Source organism: Manis pentadactyla, chromosome 12 (assembly GCF_030020395.1).
Source record: "Manis pentadactyla isolate mManPen7 chromosome 12, mManPen7.hap1, whole genome shotgun sequence".
Lineage (NCBI taxonomy): Eukaryota > Metazoa > Chordata > Mammalia > Pholidota > Manidae > Manis > Manis pentadactyla.
The window spans coordinates 2,166,142-2,185,950 of NC_080030.1; the positions used below are offsets into that span (position 1 = coordinate 2,166,142).

The following is a 19,809-nucleotide window of genomic DNA, read 5'->3' on the forward strand; positions in this document are numbered from 1 at the left end:
TTGGTTCATTTTTGCTTTTGTTTCCCTTACCTGAGGAGAGGTGTTCAAGAAAAAGTTGCTCATGTTCACATTTTTTTCCTACTTTTTTCTCTCCAATACACTCATCCTCTTTTCTGTTGTTTCCTGCTCTAAGCTATCCAATAAATAATTTCTAGGTATTTTTTAGTTCTGTTTTCCATCTCCTGCTCTTTGTAGGAGTAGGGTTTCTATCTCTGCTGAAAACCTCCATCTCTTCATCCCCTGCCCCATTTGTTTCCTGTTCGTTTAACATTGATTACAGTGATTTGATGTGCCCCAACATCTAATTTCAGTGTCCACATCCTCTGCAGGTCTGCCTGATCGGCTGCTCCTTCTGCTCCCAATGCTGGCTCACATTTCCTCCTCACTGCAGCTTCATTTTTGTTGCAGCCCAGATGGGTGTGTGAGAGGACAAGGTAGCTGTGTTTTTCCGCAGCAAGAGCACATGCCCTCCATGACCGGGCAGCCGGGCGGTGGGCCCCTCGGCCTCCAGCTGGCCCATGAGGCTGGGTCTCCACTCCAGGTCACCTCTAGTTCCAATGTTTTCAAACTTTATTTATGTCTTGACCTGTCCTGTTTTTGTTCCAACCCCACATTCTAGTAGGACTCTGATCTCCAAGTGTGGAAAGACCGCAGGGGATTCCCCTCTGCCCTTCCGCCCCAATTCCCACCCCTCCTCTCCAGCCAGACACTATGAGGGGGATCCTCCCAGCTTTTCTGGCGCCTCCAGATCCTGGTCTGTCCTGCCAGCACGATCAGCCTCCCAGCCTCGTGTTCATTCAGGAGAATGCTCTGCCCCCGGCACCTGGTGGCCTCCGCTCACCTGGGAGGTGCTCTTTCCTCTCTGAGATTTAGTCCCTGTAGATTTCTTAGCATCCACAAGTCTTTAATATGTTTACAATTACATATGATTTTGTTAAGATTCTTTTTTCTAACTTGGGACGCTTGCTGCAATGATCTGATGTACGTGTGCGGTGTGAAATGACGGCCAGTCAAGGTCATTAGCAAGTCCACCCCCTCACAGTCACCTTTGTGGACATGGTCACTGTAGTTGCCAAGCTCTATGCTCGGTCATCTCACCGCTGAGGACTTGTGGCCAGCATCTCCCCTCTTCCCCAACTCCTGGCCCTGGCAACCACAATTCACAGATTCTGACTTTAATTTTAGACTGCACATGTAGGTGAGATCAGACAGCATTTGTCTTTCTGTACCTGGCTTATTTCACTGAGCATTATAATGTCCAGGTTCATCCATGTCATTGCAAATGACAGGATTTCCTTTTTAAGGGTGAAGAATGTGTGTGTGTGTGTGTGTAATTCCCTGTATTCATCTGTCTGAGGGTTTCCATGTCTTTATTACTAATAATGCTGCATTGAACATGGGGATAACTGAGTTGCTGATTTCCTTTCCTTTGGCTGCACACTCAGAACTGCTGTATCATATGGTACTTCTATTTCAAATCTCTTGAGGAACATTCATACTGTTTTCCATAGTGGCTGCACATATGTATGATTTCTGTAGTAAATCTGTACTTTTTCTGTTTTTTTGTTCTTAAACAGCTAACGTTGTGGGTCTGCCATGACAGGTGATATCCTAGCCAGAAACCCAAGCCCTCCAATTCTCTCCTCAGTGTCTGGTAGAAACTGTAGTGGTGTCTCCCTTCCTCTCCTGATCCTGGTGCTGCCTCCTCTCTCTCTCTTCTTCTTCTTCTTTTAAGGTTGTGCTGTGGTTTCATCAAAGAACCAGCTAGCTTGTTTTGTATTTCATTTGTTTCCTGCTTCATCTTTGGTCTTGTTACTCTGTTATTTCTCCTTTTTGGGGTTGAACTTACTCTTCTCTGTAGTTTGGTAAGATGAAAGCTTCGATCATTGATTTTAAACTTTCTTTTCTAACTTATGCATAAAGTTTAAATTTCTCCCTCTGTTCTGCGTTAGCAGGATCCTCAAATTTTGATATGTTTTAATCACAGTATCATTCAGTTCGAAGTACTTCCTAATTTCCATATGGTTTCTTTTTTGGCCTACATTTGTGTAAAAATGTCTTACCTACCAAACATGGGGATCCTTTGGGTTGTCTGCCTGTGGTTGGTCTCCAGTCTGAGCGCTGTGTACTCAGAGAACACACCCTGCATAAGTCCTTCTTGTTTAGAATTGCTCTGTGATATGAAACACTTTGGTCTCTGTTTCCTGCACACCTGGAAGACTGTGAGCTCTCAGCCCCTGGGCATCGTGTTCCACATACGTTGTTAGACCTGGTCTGTTTCTCATGTTCAGATCTAAAAGATCTTTCAGGATTTCTTCCTGATTGTCCTGTCATTTGGGGAGAGTTGTGATGGTGTTAATATCCGACTGTGCTTATAGAGTTGCCTATTTCTCATTTTTGCTCCATTTTGTTCTCTAGATTTAAATATTTCGAGCATATTCTGTGGTACATAAATATTTAGGACTGTTATTATATCTTCCTGTCAAATCGACCCTTCTATCATTATGAAATGTTCTTCTGAACTCTTAGTAAGATGCATTGTGTTAAAGTCTGTCTTGCTTGATACTGATTCGGGTGCACCCGCTTTCTTCGGGTTGGTGTTGGGTGACTTCCCGTTATCTTCAAAGCGCGACTCTTGTGCTCAGCCTGGCTTGGTTTCCTATCGTCTGGCCATCTTTAATCCGTTTGTATGTGATGTAAACGTTGACGTGGTTGGGTTTTCTCTCTGCCGTCTTGCTGTCCGCTCCCCCCTAACTCCGTCGTGTCTGGGCGGGGCACGGAATTCCGGCTCGGGAGTGCTTTCTGCAGCTCTCCTTTGGTTTACAGCAGTTGGACTCTATGTGAATTTTTTCCTTTAATCTCACTTCATATCACGGAGATGATTACAGATCTGGGCCGGTGTCCATATCCATTCTGGACAGTTCTTAGCCTGCAGCTCATTACTCCTCCCCTCTGGGACTCCACGCGCACAGACGCTTCTTGGCCCACAGCTCTTCCGCTGCTGTGGTCCCTTCATCTCCCTCTTACTGTGTGTGGGCGCTTTTCTTGTGACGCTGTGTCCTAGCTCACTCGTCTGGCCTTGTGTGGTGTCCACCCTGCTGAGCGTCTAGCCACTGAGGTCTTTGCTACGGGTACATTGTATTTTTTAGCTCCAGGTTGTCAAATGTAGATACATTCCAACCCTGTTGAGATTCCCCATCGTTGCCATGTTTTGTCCATTTTCTCTACTGTCTTGAATATATGTGTTCTGATAACTCCCAGTTCATGCAGCACTCACGGATCTGTTTCCTGCTTATCTCTGTGATGTCCGCGTGGACGCTGGACATCTTCACTGGCAGGGGCTTCTGCTGCTCTTGTCCTTCTCAGAGGGTCGAGTCCTTTTCTGCAGAGAATAGTCACGGCGGCTCACTGCGACCCCCGTGGCCAGGGACACTGCCGTCTCTAGGGCTGTCACTCCGCCGGCCCCTCCCACTGTGTCTCACTACCAAGCGTGTGCGCCGGCTGTGCCCTTGACCTGGGTGGGCTCAAGCGCTGGGCACCGTCACCCTGTCCTCCCAAGGGGGCGGCTCTGAACCACAGGGACGCCCAGGCCAGGCTGCCGCAGGAGTGCTTGGAAGGCCTCATTCGTGTTCTCCTGGAGTGTGGCTGGTCTTGGGAGGTGATGCGCAGCCGAGCTCAGGCATAGAGAGGATGTCGGCAGCCAGCCACGTTCTGGGCCTGGACTGTGCCCGGGTCATGACCGTAAAATACCTTGTCCTCTCCCGGGCACCCTCTGGCATGAACTCTGTTACTCGGACTCCAGATCCCTCAGTGCACAGAAGGGGGGCCAGGGCGGATGGGGAAGCCTCGGGACAGAGCCAAGCAGCTGGTGCCTCCTGCGCACCGGGCGCCGCCCCAGGTCCACAGGGCAGAGCCAGTGAGGTCCCCATGCAGCTCCCTGCAGCCCGGTCCTGGCTGACACTGGCAGAGTGCTGGGAAGGCCCCACGGTGCCCTGCTGGCTGTGCCCGCACCACCAACCCACCAGGTCCCCACTGTGCATAGAAGGGCCGTGGTGGAAGCCCCCAGGTGGGGAGGCCTACGGGGAGACTGACTGATGACAGAGTGGGCATGGGGCACGTGTCCCTCTTACGATGTAGAAGCAGCCGCAGAGAGAAGGGTTGGGTCTCAGAGCTGCCAGGGCCCCAGGGGCTCTGACAGGAGAAAGCAGGCAGGTCAGGGCTGTACGTTTCTTTCCTTTATTTAAAAAAGTCACTTGTGGGTGTGGTGTGAGGAGGGCACACCTTTCATGGCTTCAGGGAATACACGGGTCCCAAAAGGACTCACTGGGGCAGAAACACGCAGGGCGGCAGAGGCACCCAGGGGGCAGCACCTCGGTGCTCACTGGGGCCGACGGGCGGCAGTATGTACAGGGGTGGGGGGCCCGCACCATCACCCCTCCCGGGCAGATAGGCTCTGAGGCCCACGTCCTCGGCTGCAGGGCCTGGAGGAGGCTGAACGGGGAGGCTGGGCAGGCCCAGCAGGAACAGAAGGCGGCTCGAGGCCCACAGGAGTCCCACTGCCCAGGGCTCAGGCTGTCATGCTGGGGGCTCAGCGGGGCCTGGGCTCCCCCAGTGAGCAGAGCAAAGGAACACAACACCCCAACAAAACACTAGGGGCACCCCCACATACCGTCTCCCACCAGGGCAGGAAATCCGGGGTTCACTGCCACGTGCAGCTGGACCAGCCACAGGAGTCGCCAGCCTACGGGTCCTGTGCTCAGGCGCCCAAGGCAGCCCTGAGCTGCTGGGCAGTGGGCAGGACCCTCGGTGGGGGGGGTCAGGCCAGCCCTGTCCCCCAAGTCCTGAGGGATTGTCGCACGGCCCTCGCCAGGCTCCGAACAGCGGCCGGGGCCCCATGAGAGTGAAGCTCCCCTCCGGGCGGCCAGAGGCGCAGGGTGGGGGACAACACGGCGCAGCGGCCTAGGTGTAGAAGATGACCTCGGGGATCTGGCCATCCTCCACGGATGTGCCGTTGTTGTTCCCGGCCGCGTAGCAGAAAGTGAAGCAGGTCTTGGCCCCAGTCGTGGGGGACTCGTGGGTCACCTTGCGCAGGCCTTTGGTGCCATAGTGGGAGTCTGGGCCCTGTGGGGCAGGGGGCCACAAGAGTCAGGCGGGCCCCCCGCTGGGCAGGGCAGCACCACCCCACTGGGGCCCCCGGGTGCAGGCCCTCTGGTCTACAGCAGAAGCCACACCACGAGGAGGAGGGCTACAGCATAGGAAGGGAGGTGCACGGTCAGGGTCCCGGCACTGTTTGGGGGTCAGGCAGGGTCCTGGGTGGGCATCAGAGTTGGGGTTGGGGCCCTGGGCAGCGTGACAGAATGAGGATCGCAGCTGGGGCCAGGGACCGGTTTGGGATCGGGGTGGGGTAAGGTCAGGCACACCTTGAGGGTGGCACAGGCCGTGTAGTTGACATTGGGCAGCACCTCTACCGGCTCCTTGAACATGACCCGGAAGGTGCTGGCAGAGCCGTCGCAGCTGAAGCCGGTGTCGTTCTGCCCCAAGACCGTGTTGCTGTCTGTGTGGATGATCTGCAGGCCAGGAGCCAGGCGCCCTCAGCCCCGGGCCTCCATGCCCCCAAGCCCACGCGCAGGACCCCACAGTGGCTGAACCGCACAGTGCCCAGCCTCGACCCCAAGGAGGCGAATGCAGGGGACGGGGAAACATCATCAGCGTCCCACGGGTGTCCCAGGGGGCACCCCTCACCACGGGGCAGAAACCCTTACAGGAAGGATGTCTCGAGGGCCAGGGGCCAGAGCGGGTACCTGTATGTTCACTTGGTAATCCGTGGGCCCGTGGATGGAGCCGTAGAGCCCGAAGCCGACCACGAAGATGCGCTTATTCACCGAGAACCTGAGCCGCACATGGAGAAGCGAGATGCTGCCCCAGGACCAGGACCGCAGCCACCCCCAGCCCCGTGCGCACAGGCACCGGGCACCTGCCCACCCTGCCCACAGGAAGACCCTCCTGGGACCCCTGCCCCCGGGCCTTCCTCCCCGCACCCCGCCCGCCCACCTGACGCGGTCGCTCGTGCCGCTGTAGCCCCAGCGGCTCTCCACCTGCTGGAAGCGGTTCACGCTGCACTCCTTCCCACGGAGGCAGCAGCGCGGCCGGTCGATGAAGTCCACGCGCGGCTTGGGGTTGACGGTGAAGTGCAGGAACAGGCTGACCACCTCGCGGTCCACGAGGATGCCCGACTGCGCGGGCCCTGTGGGCACAGGGGGCGTCGGGCCAGGGCCGCGTGGGGCCACGGCTGGGAATGGGGATGGGGCGGGCTGGGGGCAGGCATGCCCCCTGGGCACAGGGACGGAGGGCAGCGGCTGCCTCCTCGGCAACTCTGAGGCCATGCGGGATCTGCAAAACGGAGGGGTCCAGGCAGACCCCCAACAAACTGCCCTTCTCCGCGGTGCTTGGGGCGGGGTCCACGCGGATTCGCTGGCTCACTGGGCAAAAGCCCGCCTGCCGCCCCTCACCCAGCCTCCACCGGGCCCCTGTTCAGAGCCTATGGCCGCCTGCCCAGGAGACTCTCGCCCCTAGATGGGGGCTCCTGGCTCAGGTGGGCCGGGAGGCCCCTGCACAGACAGGGAGGTGACAAGGCCTGCCGGACACAGCCCTGCAGCCAGAGAGGGGTGTGGGGGGCGGACACCTGGGTGCACGATGGCACGGCCACGTGTGGGTGAGGACAGGCCAAGGGCCAGGCCTCACCTGGCACTACCCTCTGCTTCCAGAACCACTCGTTTACCAACTATGAACGCACTTCCGCAGAAGCCCTGCTCTCTGCCCCCAACAACCCACACAAAAAGCAGTCTTGGGGGGGGGGGTCGTCCACAGAGGGAAGGAGGACAGAACCAGTGCAAAATGTTGACCACAGTTCTTTTAATCTCTGCCTAGGAAACGCAGAAAGAACAATACATGGGTCCTCAGCAGGACGTGCTCAGCTGAGCTTGTTTTTCAAATTTTCCTCTAGTTTCTTGTATTTTCAGGTGGAACCCAAGAAGAAGGGGATTGCCTAAAGCACAAAGGACCCGAGCCCCATGGGCCCCCACCACGCGGTGGTGCCAGGGCCAGAGGGCCCAGCTCCAGCCCGGAGCACACCTGTCACTCCCGGCATGCTAAGCTGGGTGGGGCTGGGGGGCCAGGGCAGGGCTGTACCTAGGCAGGGGTGTTTGTGGGAAAAGGGGGCTCTCTCCCCCCACTGAGGAGGTGAGAGTCACACAGGCTCCATTCTGAGGACAAGGAAAGGGCGGTTCCAGGAGGTGGCCAGGGACCCCAGAGGGTGTGGCGGCCAGGAAGGCCGGAGGCCACCAGGAGACGGCTTTTGGGGTGCAAGCCAGGGCTGGGGGGGAGGGGCAGCAAGGCTCGTGTGGGTGTCTGGGAGAAGAGCAGTCCAGTGCCACAGCCTGGGGTCTCATCTGGGGGAACCCTGGCCCCCCAGGGGATATGTGGCCGTGTCTGGGGACCTCTGTGGTCACCACAACAGGGGGTGCCCCTGGCTGCTGTGTCCACAGCGCCCTGCAAGGGCCTGCACGCCGGGGGCCCTCTCCAAGCATCTGATGGAAGCTCGGTCCCCAGCACGGATGGGACACCGGCAGCAGATAAAACACGGACGCTCGGTCAGACCTGAACTTCAGGGCCAAGAGCGCCGATCTATAGGACAAGCAGGCCTCGCAGCGCACGGGAAGTCTTACACTAGAAAACCATTTTTGGTGCTAAATCTGGCAGCCCTAAGAGAGAGGGTGGCGGGTGGGCACCACTGCGGGCCACATCCGGGGCCTCCCAGGCCTGTCTGGCTCCAGGGCGAGGTCAGCACCGCACTAGGGGAGGGAGTCCCCCGGGGTCCCCTTCCTACCCTTCATGGGGCTGGTCAAGGGTGCTGACACCGCAGCCCAACCCCCAGGATGTGAGTCCAAGATGGAGCCCCTCAGGGGCCAGGCACACGCCCACACGGGGGTGCACACACGGAAGCAGAAGGCAAGAGACGCAGAGACGCAGGATGGGCGGCGTCTGCGGGTCCTCCGACTTTACACTTTAAGGTGCCGTCCAGGCTTCCCGCGTGAACGCGGCGAGCATGCCGTGCTCCCCGCAGGGGCTCTGGGGTGGACGTGTGGCTGGCGCCAGACCCACCGTGCCCGGCCCAAGGACACGTGCCTGGGTCACACCTGGGGCATCCCGGGGTCGCGCTCCTCCCGAGCAGCCCCTCGGCACCCCTGGCCGTTACCTGCGGCGAACTCCTCGATGGTCATGAGTGGGAAGCGGATCAGGGCCAGAGCCTTGCCCAGGACCCTCCGCTTGTTCTCCGGTGTCACCTGCAGCTGCTGCCGCTGACACTCGGCCTCGGACCAGCGCACGACAGCGTTGAACAGACGCACCTCGCGGATGCCCAGCGTGTCGCGCTCCAGCACGGCCACCAGCGTGTCTGCAGGGAGGGGCCGGGCCGCAGAGACGCGTGAGCGCCAAGCTCTCCGGCCAGCGCCGGGCCTGGGGGCCGGACGGAAGCGCCCTGGCCCCGCGGCGGACGCCCCGGCTGCCGGGTCCTGGGCCCCTGGCCACACGCCCCGCGGCCCCGAGGGCCTCACCCAGGTCGATGTCGGTGAATCCCTCCGCGGTGATGGCGTCCGCGGTGTTCTTGTCGATGTTCTCCAGGCACAGGCTGGCGAGCTGCGGTTCGTCGAAGAGCCTGGCCTGGCGAGGGAGGGCGTGTGAACACCCAGGCCTCGGCTGGACTGAAGGCGACGCCTGCCCCGAGGCTCCACACAAATGTCAAGCTCGGGGGCCTAGGTGCCCACAGACGGCCGGAGACCACGGCCAGGGACCTGCCCCTCCAGGCCCCGGGGACAGGCCGTGCCTCTGGCCTCCATCAGCAGCACCCACGCGGGGCGGGGAGCAGTTCCTGGTCCCTTGGAACCACAGAGCTGCGGGATGCGGTGACCCCTCCACCCCGCAGCCCCGAGGTGGCCAGTCAGCACCCAGAGCCCAGGGTTTGCAGAGCCAGGGCACCTGGGTGGTGCCCTGACCTCCTGGGAGAAGGCACCCCCCACACTCCACGCTACCCCGTCCCTGACCACCTGTGTCCACATGCTTCCCAGTCTCTGGGTCCCCGTGGCCCCGCCGAGCCCTCCGATGCCCGACTGGACACAGCACCAGGAGGTCTTTCTCAAGGGAACCCAAATGCCTTTTGCCCCACACCCGACCCTTGCAAAGGGCATCAGAATACGGGCAGGAACAGTGAGCCCCACCTACCAACAGGCGGCCTAGAAAAAAGGAGGGGATGGCCAGAGGTGGGGGCAGGGGTGCAAACCGCGGACAAATGCCCCCACCGCCCCCTCACCCGGGCCTGCGCCCGCCCCGCCCACACGCCTGGGTCAGCAGCATGAAGGCGTTGTCAGCCCGGAGGTTCTTCTTCAGGAACTCCACGCAGTGGGCCTCCAGCGCGGGCACCGCGTACTTCTTGGCGGTGTACAGCGTGGTCATGACCGTCTCTGGTCCAATCTGAACCTCATCCGAGTAGAGAAACCTGGGAAGGTGGACACGGAGGCCCTGAGGCAGGGGCTGCCCAGCCTGACCCCAGGGGCTCACAGCTCCATTCGGACAGCTAGACCTGGCCAGCAGGACCCCTAACCCACCGTCCTGGCCCGAGGAACGTTCCCAACAAGCCTCTGCTGACGTGTAGATGTAACCCAGCAAAGGCCATTAAATGTGAGCACCAGCAGGGGGCTAACCCAGTCACCCCCAAACACAGGGACACGTCTACACAGCAGGCCTGCCCCCTTCCCCATGTGAGGGCACCAGGGCTACGAGCCACCAGCTGCCCATGGGACCCGCCCTGGACTCAGGTCTCCACATTCAGGCCTCGCTGCAACGCTCAGTGAGTTGTGGGTAAATCACAGGCCCAGAGGGCCGGCCTGACTCACACTCACCCACACCCTGAACACCTGCCACTGGCCAGACTCTAAACGGGGGTCGGAAGTTGGGGTTGATTTAAAACAAAGGTGAGAGCCTGGAGAAATCGGAACTCCCGTGCGGGGCTGGTGCACGGCGACAGGGGCGAACCCCTGGGGCACACACCCTCTCCCGGTGCCGCACGGGGAATGCGCCGGACCCCTAACCCACTGTCCTGGCCCGACTGGACACAGCACCAGGGATCCCCATGGCCCCACCCCAACACAATCCCCAGCGTCTGGCAGACTAACCTGGTTTTGTTTGTTTCTGATTTCTTTAACGGACATCACTTTCAGTTTTTGAAATTAACAGTAAAATACACATGACAAAAAATCACCATCATGACCATCTCTGAGTGCACAGCTCAGGGCATACGGCGCCCAGTGGTGCAGCCGACCCCACCCTCCATACCCAGAGCTTTCCACCTGCCTAAACCGAAACCGTCCCATGAAACACCCCCCACCCCTCCCCCAGCCCCAGGCCCAGCACCCACTTTCCGTCTCTGTGGCTGTGGCCCCTCTGGGGAACCCCTGGGAGTGGGTTTGGGATCTGCCCAGGTGAGGGAAGGGACGCCTGGGGCTGAGTGGGGAGGGCCGGCCAAGGGTGCCCTGTGGTGTGTCAGAGGGGGGCCAGGTTAGCTCCGGTCTGTTATTTACGCTTTTTGTATGTTCTTAATTTTTCATGTGTGTGAGCCTGTGCCATTTTATAATAGGATGGGAAAAAATAAATTGCATTTACAAATTTAACTGTTTGGGGTGATCTTTAAAGTCACCCATGACGATTTACACCAGCATTTCCAGAAGCGAGGGAATCGCGCTGAGCAAAGGAGATGGGTGGGGGGCCCCTGAAAGCCGGCTTCCCGCCTCAGCTCTCTCTTCTCGTCAGAGTAACATGGGCTGCAACGGGGTGAACCCTGGAACAGGCTCCTAGGGAAGCCGGACGCAGAAGGCCACACAGCGCGCTTTCTGTGAAATGTCCAGAATAGGCGCATCCAGACAGAACGTGGGCCTGTGGGTGCCGGGGGCTGGGAGGCCTGGGGATGACAGCTCACGGGGCTTCTTTTTAGGGTGATGGGACATTCTGGAATCAGAGGTGATGGTTGCACAATACTGTGAATGCACCAAAATGCAGTTACTTGCACAGTTTCAATGGGTAAATTGTGAAGTATCTGAATTACATCTTGATAAAAGGACACAAAAGTGAAAATGGGATGAGGATCTTCAGAGTGCATCCCCCACTGCAGAGGAGAGTTCTAGAAACCTCCAGGGGGCCGGGTGCCCGGGACGCCTCGTCACCAGGGGTCTCTGTCTTTGCCAGGCCGTCTCTAGTCTCCAAGCCTCAGGCTCCTGCACCCTCCCCACAGTGAGGGACCCAGAGGGCTCACTTGAGCAGCGCCAGGAAGGCGGCCGGCTCCACGTCAGGCAGCTCGATCTCAGTGGACGTGGTGGCCATACCCCCGTTGAACATGGCATCGAAGACAGCACTTCCCACGGCGAGCACGAACCTGGCGTGTCAGAAGAACCTGCTCGTCCCCGCTCATCCCAGTCACCAGAGCCGGGGGTACTGTCAGGGGCCCTGGGGATGTCTGAGTGTCCCCACCGGAGACCCCAGACAGCACCCCCAGAAGAAGCTGGCCCACAGCATCCTGGAGGCAGATGCTTCCAGAATGACAGCACTGAAGACCATGGAGCAACAGGAGGCGGACGGGAGAGACCGACCGCCCCCCCGTGGCAGACGGGCTCACAGCTCCACCAGCCCCGCCAGCCACTCAGCCACTCCCTCGCCCACTCACGCCTGGCAGGGACATCTGAGCCGGGCTGAGCCCCCGGGGGAAGGGCTTTGAGGCCAAGGGCGTGGGGCGAGTGTCAGGAGGCGGTGGCAGCAGGGAGGCCTGGGGTGCAGCCCAGGAACCCGTGCTGCTCAGGCCCACCCACCCACATCTTCCGCTAGAGGGGCGGGAGGACAAGTTGCGGAGTGCCCCCAGCCTTCCCTCCCGCCGTGAGCCCTCCAGATGGCCTGGTGGATGGGCGCTGGGAATTTGTGCGGGGCCCCACAGGGGCTGAGCCGAGGATGGCGCAGAGCACCCTGCCACAGTCCTCGGTGCCAGGGCCCACCCCGTGGCGGCCTCCCAAGGGGGGCAGGGACAGCTCACAGCCACAGCTCTGCACAGGGTCCCCGCCACAACACGGGGGGGCTCTGAGCCGCCACCCCCCACTCAGAAATGTCGGGACTCAGCAGACACATCCGACTCCCTGGCCACTGGCAGCTGCCTTCCCGAAGCCCCCGGAGAGCCCCGGGCTGGGTGGCCCTTCCCCTGCAGGGAGAGGAGCCCCACCCTCCCCCCTGCCCCACCTTCCCATCGGCGGACATGTGCCCCCTGACCCTGCCAGGTCCCATCTGGGCCACAGTCCAGTCCGGGACTTGACTGCTCCCCAAGGGCCAGACTGGAGCCAGAGGCGAGGGGGAAACCAGGTGTGGTGGCGTGAACAGCACCCCCAACAGTCCTGCCCCCCAGGAGCGTCAGAACACGACTTGGTGTGGAAACAGTCTCTGCAGAGGGCATCAGTTTCGGTGAGGTCACACCGGGGTGGGGTGGTCCTACCTGATGACAGGGGTCCTTATAAAGAGGAAATTTGGACAGACATAGCAAGAGGCCGCTTGACGACAGGGGCAGTGACTGGAAGGAAGGGGGCCAAGAACCCAGGGCTGCCTGGGGTCCCCTGCAGCTGGACAGGTGGGGGGACCCAACCCCGGAGCCACAGGAGCCCGGCCCTGCCCCGCCTGGAGCCCAGCCCTCGGGTCCTGAGCTGAGGGCTGCGTCTCTGGTTTTGTCCGCCTGCCTGCGGTGCTGCTCCAGCCACCCCAGGACGCTCAGGCCCGTTTGGCTGCCGTTCTCACCCGCCCCACCGCTTGTTCACTGCAGTGGCAGGGTCCCCAGGCCCCCTTGCCACGGTCCCACACATCTGCATACACGAAGTGCCTTCCTGTGCATCCTTTCCTTCCAGATGTGAATAAACCATCTGATCTCTGGAGAGGAAACGACGCCACCCACTGCCACGTGTCTGTGCAGGGCTACCGGCCGATCATGCCCATCAGTGCCCCGGGACATGGGGACAGCCCACGGCCCCGGAGAGGCCGCCGGGTCCGAGGGGTCTGCCCACCTCCACGGCTCCCCCACCCACCTCGATCTCACTCAGACCTCCAGGGGCCTTTGGGCTCCGGCCTCCACACCTGCCCCTCTACCACTCCCGCCTCTGGTCGGCCAGAGCGCAGCCCCTCGCCCAGCAGCCGCCCCCTTCCTACGTCTGTTCCCTCCCTTCGCCCTCCTTCTCCAAGAGCAGAAGGATACATGCAACTCGAAACCACAGTGAGACACCGCTTTGCCCCACCAGGAAGGCTAGAATCAAAACTATGAGCAGTGACGAGACTTGACGAGGATGTGGAGACAGAACCGGTGCACAAAGGGTGGGAAGGTAAGAAGTGCAGATGGTGAAACCTGGGGTCAACAGCAACTCCACCCCGGGTGTGTACCTGAGCAACACGTCCACATGAAACCTGAGCATGTGTGCACAGCAGCCAAAAGGTGGCAGCAGCCCAGATGCACTTCACACAGTGTGTCCATCCGCACACGGAGCATCACGCAGCGTGGGAAGGAGCAGGGCACTGCCCCCTCTACAGCGTGGACGGGCCTCCAGGACACAGTGCTCAGGGACATGAGCCAGACAGCAGGGCAGACCCTGTCGGATCCCCCTCCCAGGAGGTCCCTGGAGGAGCCCCATCCACACAGACAGGAAGTGGGCGGTGGGGCTGGGGGCTGGGGGGCTAGTTTCATGGGGACAGTTTTGGTTTGGGAAGGTGGAAAGTTCTGGAGATGGAAGTTGGGGACGTGCACATGTGAATGTCCTTAATGCCATGAGCTGTGTATTTAAACATGGTAAGATGGTGAATTTTTTATGTGTATTTTACCACAATTTAGAACATTAAAGTTTAAACAAAAAATAAAAATAAAAACCAACATAGAACCCTGAGTGGGGCAGGGGAAAAAGAAGGCCAGCTAAGTAGCTTTGGAAAACAGGTGAAAGGCCAAAGGAATGGTACACAAATACTCAGTGCTCAGGAAACTTATTTTGTGCAGGAGAGGGGTTAGCCGCTGAAACTGCTTTGCGTATGTTCTAGGATGGCACGACTAAGGATGCTGTGGAGGGGAGCTGGGTTCTCGTCCCGCGGTCAGGCAGGGTGCCCTGGGCCCTCGGGCATCAAGGGGAGCCGTTGGCTCTCAGGTGGGTGGGTGGACAGAGGCAGAAGTGCGTGCAGGCGTGTGAGTGTGAAGGATGTAAATCCCAGCTATGTCTGCGAAGAAGGACACCGTGCAGCACTGAGCACCCTTGGTGCCCAGATCTTGGTGACTAAACCCCAGTAGCCACTAAAAGGAACAGGGCTTCTTGGAGAAAGGGCTGGTTCCAGGCCAGTGCTCAGAAAGGACAGGAGGCGGGAGCATCCGTGGGGCCGGAGCATCAGGAGGTGCTCCAGACATCACGGGGAAATGCTCAAAGGACACGGGTGCCAGACCGAGGACCCCTAACAGCCAAATCCCAGACAACGTGAGCGAGAAAACAATGTGTGTACCGGGAGATGACCCACAGGGCAAAATGAACACCCACCAGTCCGAGATGATACGAATAAGTGCCTGGACGACGGGTGAATAAGGGAGAAGGCCCAGCTCTCCTTTCCAGAAACCCAGATAACAAACACAGGGGTTACAGAGATAGAAAATCCCCGGAGGGCGAATGCCGGAGCAGTAGCTGTTTCTGGCAAGGATCATCGCCCCAGAAGCTGCAGGCAGTTGGCAGCAGGGGGAGAGCCACAAGGTCTGTACAGAGTAGCCCTCGGGAAGTTGTTTACAGAGGGGACAGGGCGACATTGCGGCGGAGAAGCTCGCAGACACCAGCTCACCGCACGGTCACAGCCCGCACCACCGGAGACGGGGCAGGTGGGCTCAGTGGACCCCCCAACATGACACACTGAGGACGCACATCGGTGCTCTGCCACCAGATGAACGACGCAGCGGAACGGCAGCCTGGGGACAGGCAGACCTGGAGTGGCCACATCAATCAGAAAAAAAACAGACATTACGACAAGGACTCTTACTAGAAAAGGGACTTTTCATGTGAACAGAGGATCACACCACCAGGGATGGGTAACAATTATAAACGAATACACACCTAGCAAGAGTCCCAGAATAATACACGAGGTAGAAACTGAGAGTTAATGAGAGGAAGAGACCATTCAGCAAATAGTTGGAGGTTTCCACACTCACTCTCAATAACTGTTAGAACAACCAGACAGAAAATCAGCAAGGAGACCGAAGACTGAACAACAGCATCAGCCAAGCGGGCCACACTGGACTTTACAGACCCCTCAGCCCCACAGCAGCAGAGCGCACGGAACATTCCCCAGGACGGACCGCACACAAGGTCATGCAAATACACTTCAAGATACCAAAGGCAGTCAGAGCGTGCTCACCAAACACACAGGAATTTAGTTATAAACCAACAACAGAAAGAAATCTGAGAAATCCCCACATTTTGAAATTAAAGAACACACTTCAAAGTGACCCATGGGTCAAAGAAGGAGCACAAGGGAAAGTGGAAAGAGTTTTTACTGGAGTGAAAATTCTGAATTTTTCAACACATCAAAATGTAGGGGATGCAGCTCAAACAGGGCTTAGAGCTCAGCATCACCGATCTCTTAAATACTGGCCTAAAACCCACAGGGTAAGCTCCCATCTCAAGAATCTAGAAAATGAAGAGCAAATAAAACCTGAAGAAAGGAGGAAATGATAAAGGTGAGCATTGGAATTAATGAAACTGGGAATGGGAAAACGGGAAAAATCAGTGGAGCTAAAATTGCTAAAATTCAAGAATGCAGGAGCCCAGTTTGAAAAAGACAGATGCACCCCTATGTTGATCGCAGCACTATTTACAACAGTCAAGAAATGGAAGCAACCTAAGTGTCCCTCAGTAGATGAATGGATAAAGAAGATGTGGCACATATGCACAATGGAATGTTATTCATCCATAAGAAGAAAACAAATCCTACCATTTGCAACATGGATGGAGCTAGAGGGTATTATGCTCAGTGAAAAAAGTCAGGCGGAGAAAGACAAGCACCAAATGATTTCACTCATCTGTAAAAACTGAAGGAACAAAACAGCAGCAGACTCAAGGAACCCAAGAATGGACTGACAGTTACCAAAGGGAAAGGGACTGGGAGGGTGGGTGGGGAGGGATGGATAAGGGGGAAAAGGGGACATTACGATTAGCACACATAATGGAAGGGGGTGGGGGGCATGGGGAAGGCAGTGTAGCACAGGGAAGACAAACAGTGACTCTACAGCATCTTTACTACGCTGATGGACAGTGACTGTAATGGGGTATGTGGGGGGGACTTGATAGTGGGGGAAGTCTAGTAACCACAATGTTGCTCATGTGATTGCATATTAATGATACCAAAATAAAAAATAAATAAATAAAATTGCTAAAATTGTATTTAGTAGACTAACCAAGAGGAGCAGAGATGCAAGTTCCCCAAATCAGGAATGTAAGGAGCAGCGTCAGTACAGACCCCCGAGGTCCTGAGACGATGCACGGACTCTCAAACAGCCCGACGCCAGCAAATTCAGACAATTGCAATGAAACAGGCTCCTTCTTAGAAAGACACCCACTGCGCAACCTGACGCATGAAGAATGAGAAATCTAAACAAGCATAAAACAAGTACAGTATGTGAACGAGGAATTTTGAAAGCCCTCCCTCAGAAGAAAGCCCATTCTCAGGGGGTTCCACGGGGCATTTCTACCCAACACCTCAGAAGCAGTAACAACCCTATCCAGCAACCAGAGGGGGGTCGTTCCCCAGGTCCTCGGAGGCCAAAGGCACGCGGAACCCTCCAGCCCTGCTGGGGGGAGTGTGAACTGTGTAGCCACTCTGGAAAGAGTCCCTTAAAATGTCAACTGTTAGTCTCCCTGTAATTCCAACATACCACCCCTGGGGAGCGATCCAAGGGAATGGGGGACTGGCGCCTACGTGCAGAACTGCGCCCGAATGTGCACGGCAGCATATTCGTGACAGCGAAAACTGGAACTGTCCCGTATCCCTACCGGATAGAGGTTCACCAGCACAACAGAATGTCGCAGTCACGGGAACTACCTCGGCGATGAGAAGAAATGAACTACGGACGCACACACAACTGCAACGCACACACAACTGCGCGGCCGGACCTGAGACTTCACACCCGATGAAGGCACCCGGGCCTTAGCGACGTATCCTATCCTGATTATGTCGAATCTAACGGCAGCAGAGAGAGTGGGCCGGCAGATCGGGCACTGCCTGGGGCTCGGAGTGAAAGGGGGCACGATGGCAGGCGGGCTAGAGGGGGCCTTCTGGGGTGACGGGTGGGCTCTGACACCAACTATGGGGACTGTCGCACAACGGCACGCACCTTTTTGGGGCCACCATTCAACCCACTACACCAGTGCTGTGGGCTTGGGGGCAGAACACGCCAAAGTGAGGTCATAGCCATCAGGGGCCCCCTGGAGCCTCAGGACATCACCCCGAGGCTGACCTGGACCCAAAGGCTGAAAAGACAAACTAAAGCTTCCTGCGAAGGGCGCTAAAGCAGGGGCCACGGGGCAAGAAAACGGACATCGGCATGGCACCACAAGTGACAGGCCCATGGGGATGGGGTGGCCGGTCTGACAGAGAACATGAACCATGGGCGTGGGGGCGCCCACACCCCGAACGGGAGGGGCCTGCATCCCAGACACCGTCGGCAGGGTGCTTCTCGCCCTAGGCGCTCCCGCCGGCACACCTTCCCATTGCTTCCGGCCCCTGCTCCCTGCAGGCAGACCCAACTCACACTGCCCTCCCGGCCCCTCCAAAGCGCCATGTCCCCCCCCCACCTGCCCTCCCCTGGGACGCTGGAGCCAGGAGCCTGGAGGAACCCCAGCGCGAACCCCTACTCGCCCTCTTCTGCCAAGCCGCCTGCTCACCACATCATGGACACAGGCCTCCCATTTCTGCTGCTCCCCAATCACCCGGCACCTCCGGTCTGCGGCTGTTCCACCCTTCACGGCAGATGGGGCCCCTCTGGCCCACGGCACCCCCTTGCCCAGCACCTGTCTCCGGGCGCCCCCCCCTCCCTGAGCCAGGAGCCCTGTGCTCCCCCCTGCACTGTGGCCCCGGTAGGGCCGGGCCCCTCTCTGCTTCCCTGCTGGGCTCCTCACTCCGCCCTCACAACTATGAGTCCTGAGGCACGGGCCCCTGGGGACCCTCTGCTCCCCTTAAGCAGAAACCCTAGGTTCCCGCACTGGACGCGTGTCCAGGGGCATCCACCCGCCCAGACTCTCAGGGCCTGGGTCATGTGAGAGAGCATGCTGGGACCTGGGGCGGCGGGGTCCCGGGGATGTGGGGAACCGGGGATGCGGGGTCCCAGGGATGCAGGGGCCCGAGGCAGCAGGGTCCCGGGGATGCTGGGGACTGGGGCGGCAGGGCCCGGGGATGTGGTGAACCGGGGATGCGGGGTGCCGGGGATGCAGGGGCCCGGGGCGGCGGGGTCCCGGGGATGCTGGGCCCGGGGGATGTGGGGAACCGGGGATGCGGGGTGCCGGGGATGCAGGGTGCCGGGGATGCGGGGGCCCGGGTCGGCGGAGTCCCGGGGATGCGGGGTTCGGGATGCTGGGCCCGGGGGATGTGGGGAACCGGGGACGCGGGGCCCGGGACGGAGGGGTCCCGGGGCGGCCCACCTGTGCGCCGGGATGCGCTGCGCGCCGAGCCCCTTGCCCACCAGGAAGTGCACGTCGCACAGCACCTCGTTGTTGAAGAGGAAGGCGAAGCGCTCCTTGAGCGTGGGCTTGGTGGCCTGCCAGTTGTACACGGGCTCGCGCAGCAGCGCCGCCGCCCCCGGCTCCTCGGCCGCCCGCTCCCCGCCCGCCGCGGCCTGCGCGCCCGGCCCCGGCCCCGACTGCGGCCCCGGCGGCGGGCCCGGCACGGGGGGCGGCCCGGGGGCGGCGGGCGCGGGGGCGGCGGCGGCCGCCGCGTTGCCGGGGGCCGGGGCGGCGTTGGCGCTGGGCCCAGGGCCGCCCCCCGCGCCCGGGCCGACCCCCGGCGGGCAAGACGCGCGCCCGCCGCTCCCACCCGCCGCCATCTTGTCGGTGCGGCGGCCGCGGGGGCGGGGCGGGGCGGAGGGGGGCGGGGAGCTGGGGGAGGGGGAGGGGGCGGGGCGCGGGGAGGGGCGGGGGCGCGCAGCAGCCCGGCCCCTGCACCCCTGCACCCCTGCACCCCTGCACCCGAGCCCCTGATTCCCGGACCCCAGACCTAATGCTGCAGCTCAGACCCGGGACCCCACCTCTAGATCCTGGAGCCTGGACGCCAGACTTCATTCCCCGAATTGGGCCCAGACCCTGTATATCCTGTACTTCAGACGCTGGGCCCCACACCGCAGAACCAGGACCCAGACCAAATATCCTGGATTTCAGGCCCCAGATCCCGGATCCCCAGACCCCGGAGGCCCCCAAGCCCCAGACCCCGGATTCTGAACACCAGTGTCCATACCCCAGACCTCACATCCTGCACCCCAGACCTGAAGCCTCAGATCCCAGGCTCTGGACCTGATTCCAGATCCAGGATCCCAGAATCCAGACCTCGGGTTCTGGATCCCAGACCCAGGACCCCACACATGAGACCCCCAACCCCAGACACTGGGCTCCAAATCTACACCTCAGACCTTGGACCCTGGATCCTGGACTCCAGAGCCAAGTCCCCAACCCTGGGTGATCC

At 59.5% G+C, this 19,809-nt stretch overlaps 1 protein-coding gene across 1 annotated transcript; it reads right to left on the minus strand.

The window, feature by feature from the left end:
• Positions 1–4,220: 4,220 nt before the first annotated feature.
• Positions 4,221–19,184, minus strand: BTBD2 (BTB domain containing 2). The gene is made up of 9 exons (XM_036890587.2): positions 18,777–19,184; positions 11,360–11,479; positions 9,394–9,550; positions 8,613–8,718; positions 8,255–8,452; positions 6,052–6,244; positions 5,802–5,889; positions 5,421–5,567; positions 4,221–5,121 (listed from the first exon to the last, which is right to left on the minus strand). Exons 1-9 carry the CDS (start codon positions 19,175–19,177, stop codon positions 4,960–4,962), a joined length of 1,572 nt encoding a protein of 523 aa, XP_036746482.2. The 5' UTR covers positions 19,178–19,184; the 3' UTR covers positions 4,221–4,959.
• Between the last annotated feature and the right edge of the window lie 625 nt (positions 19,185–19,809).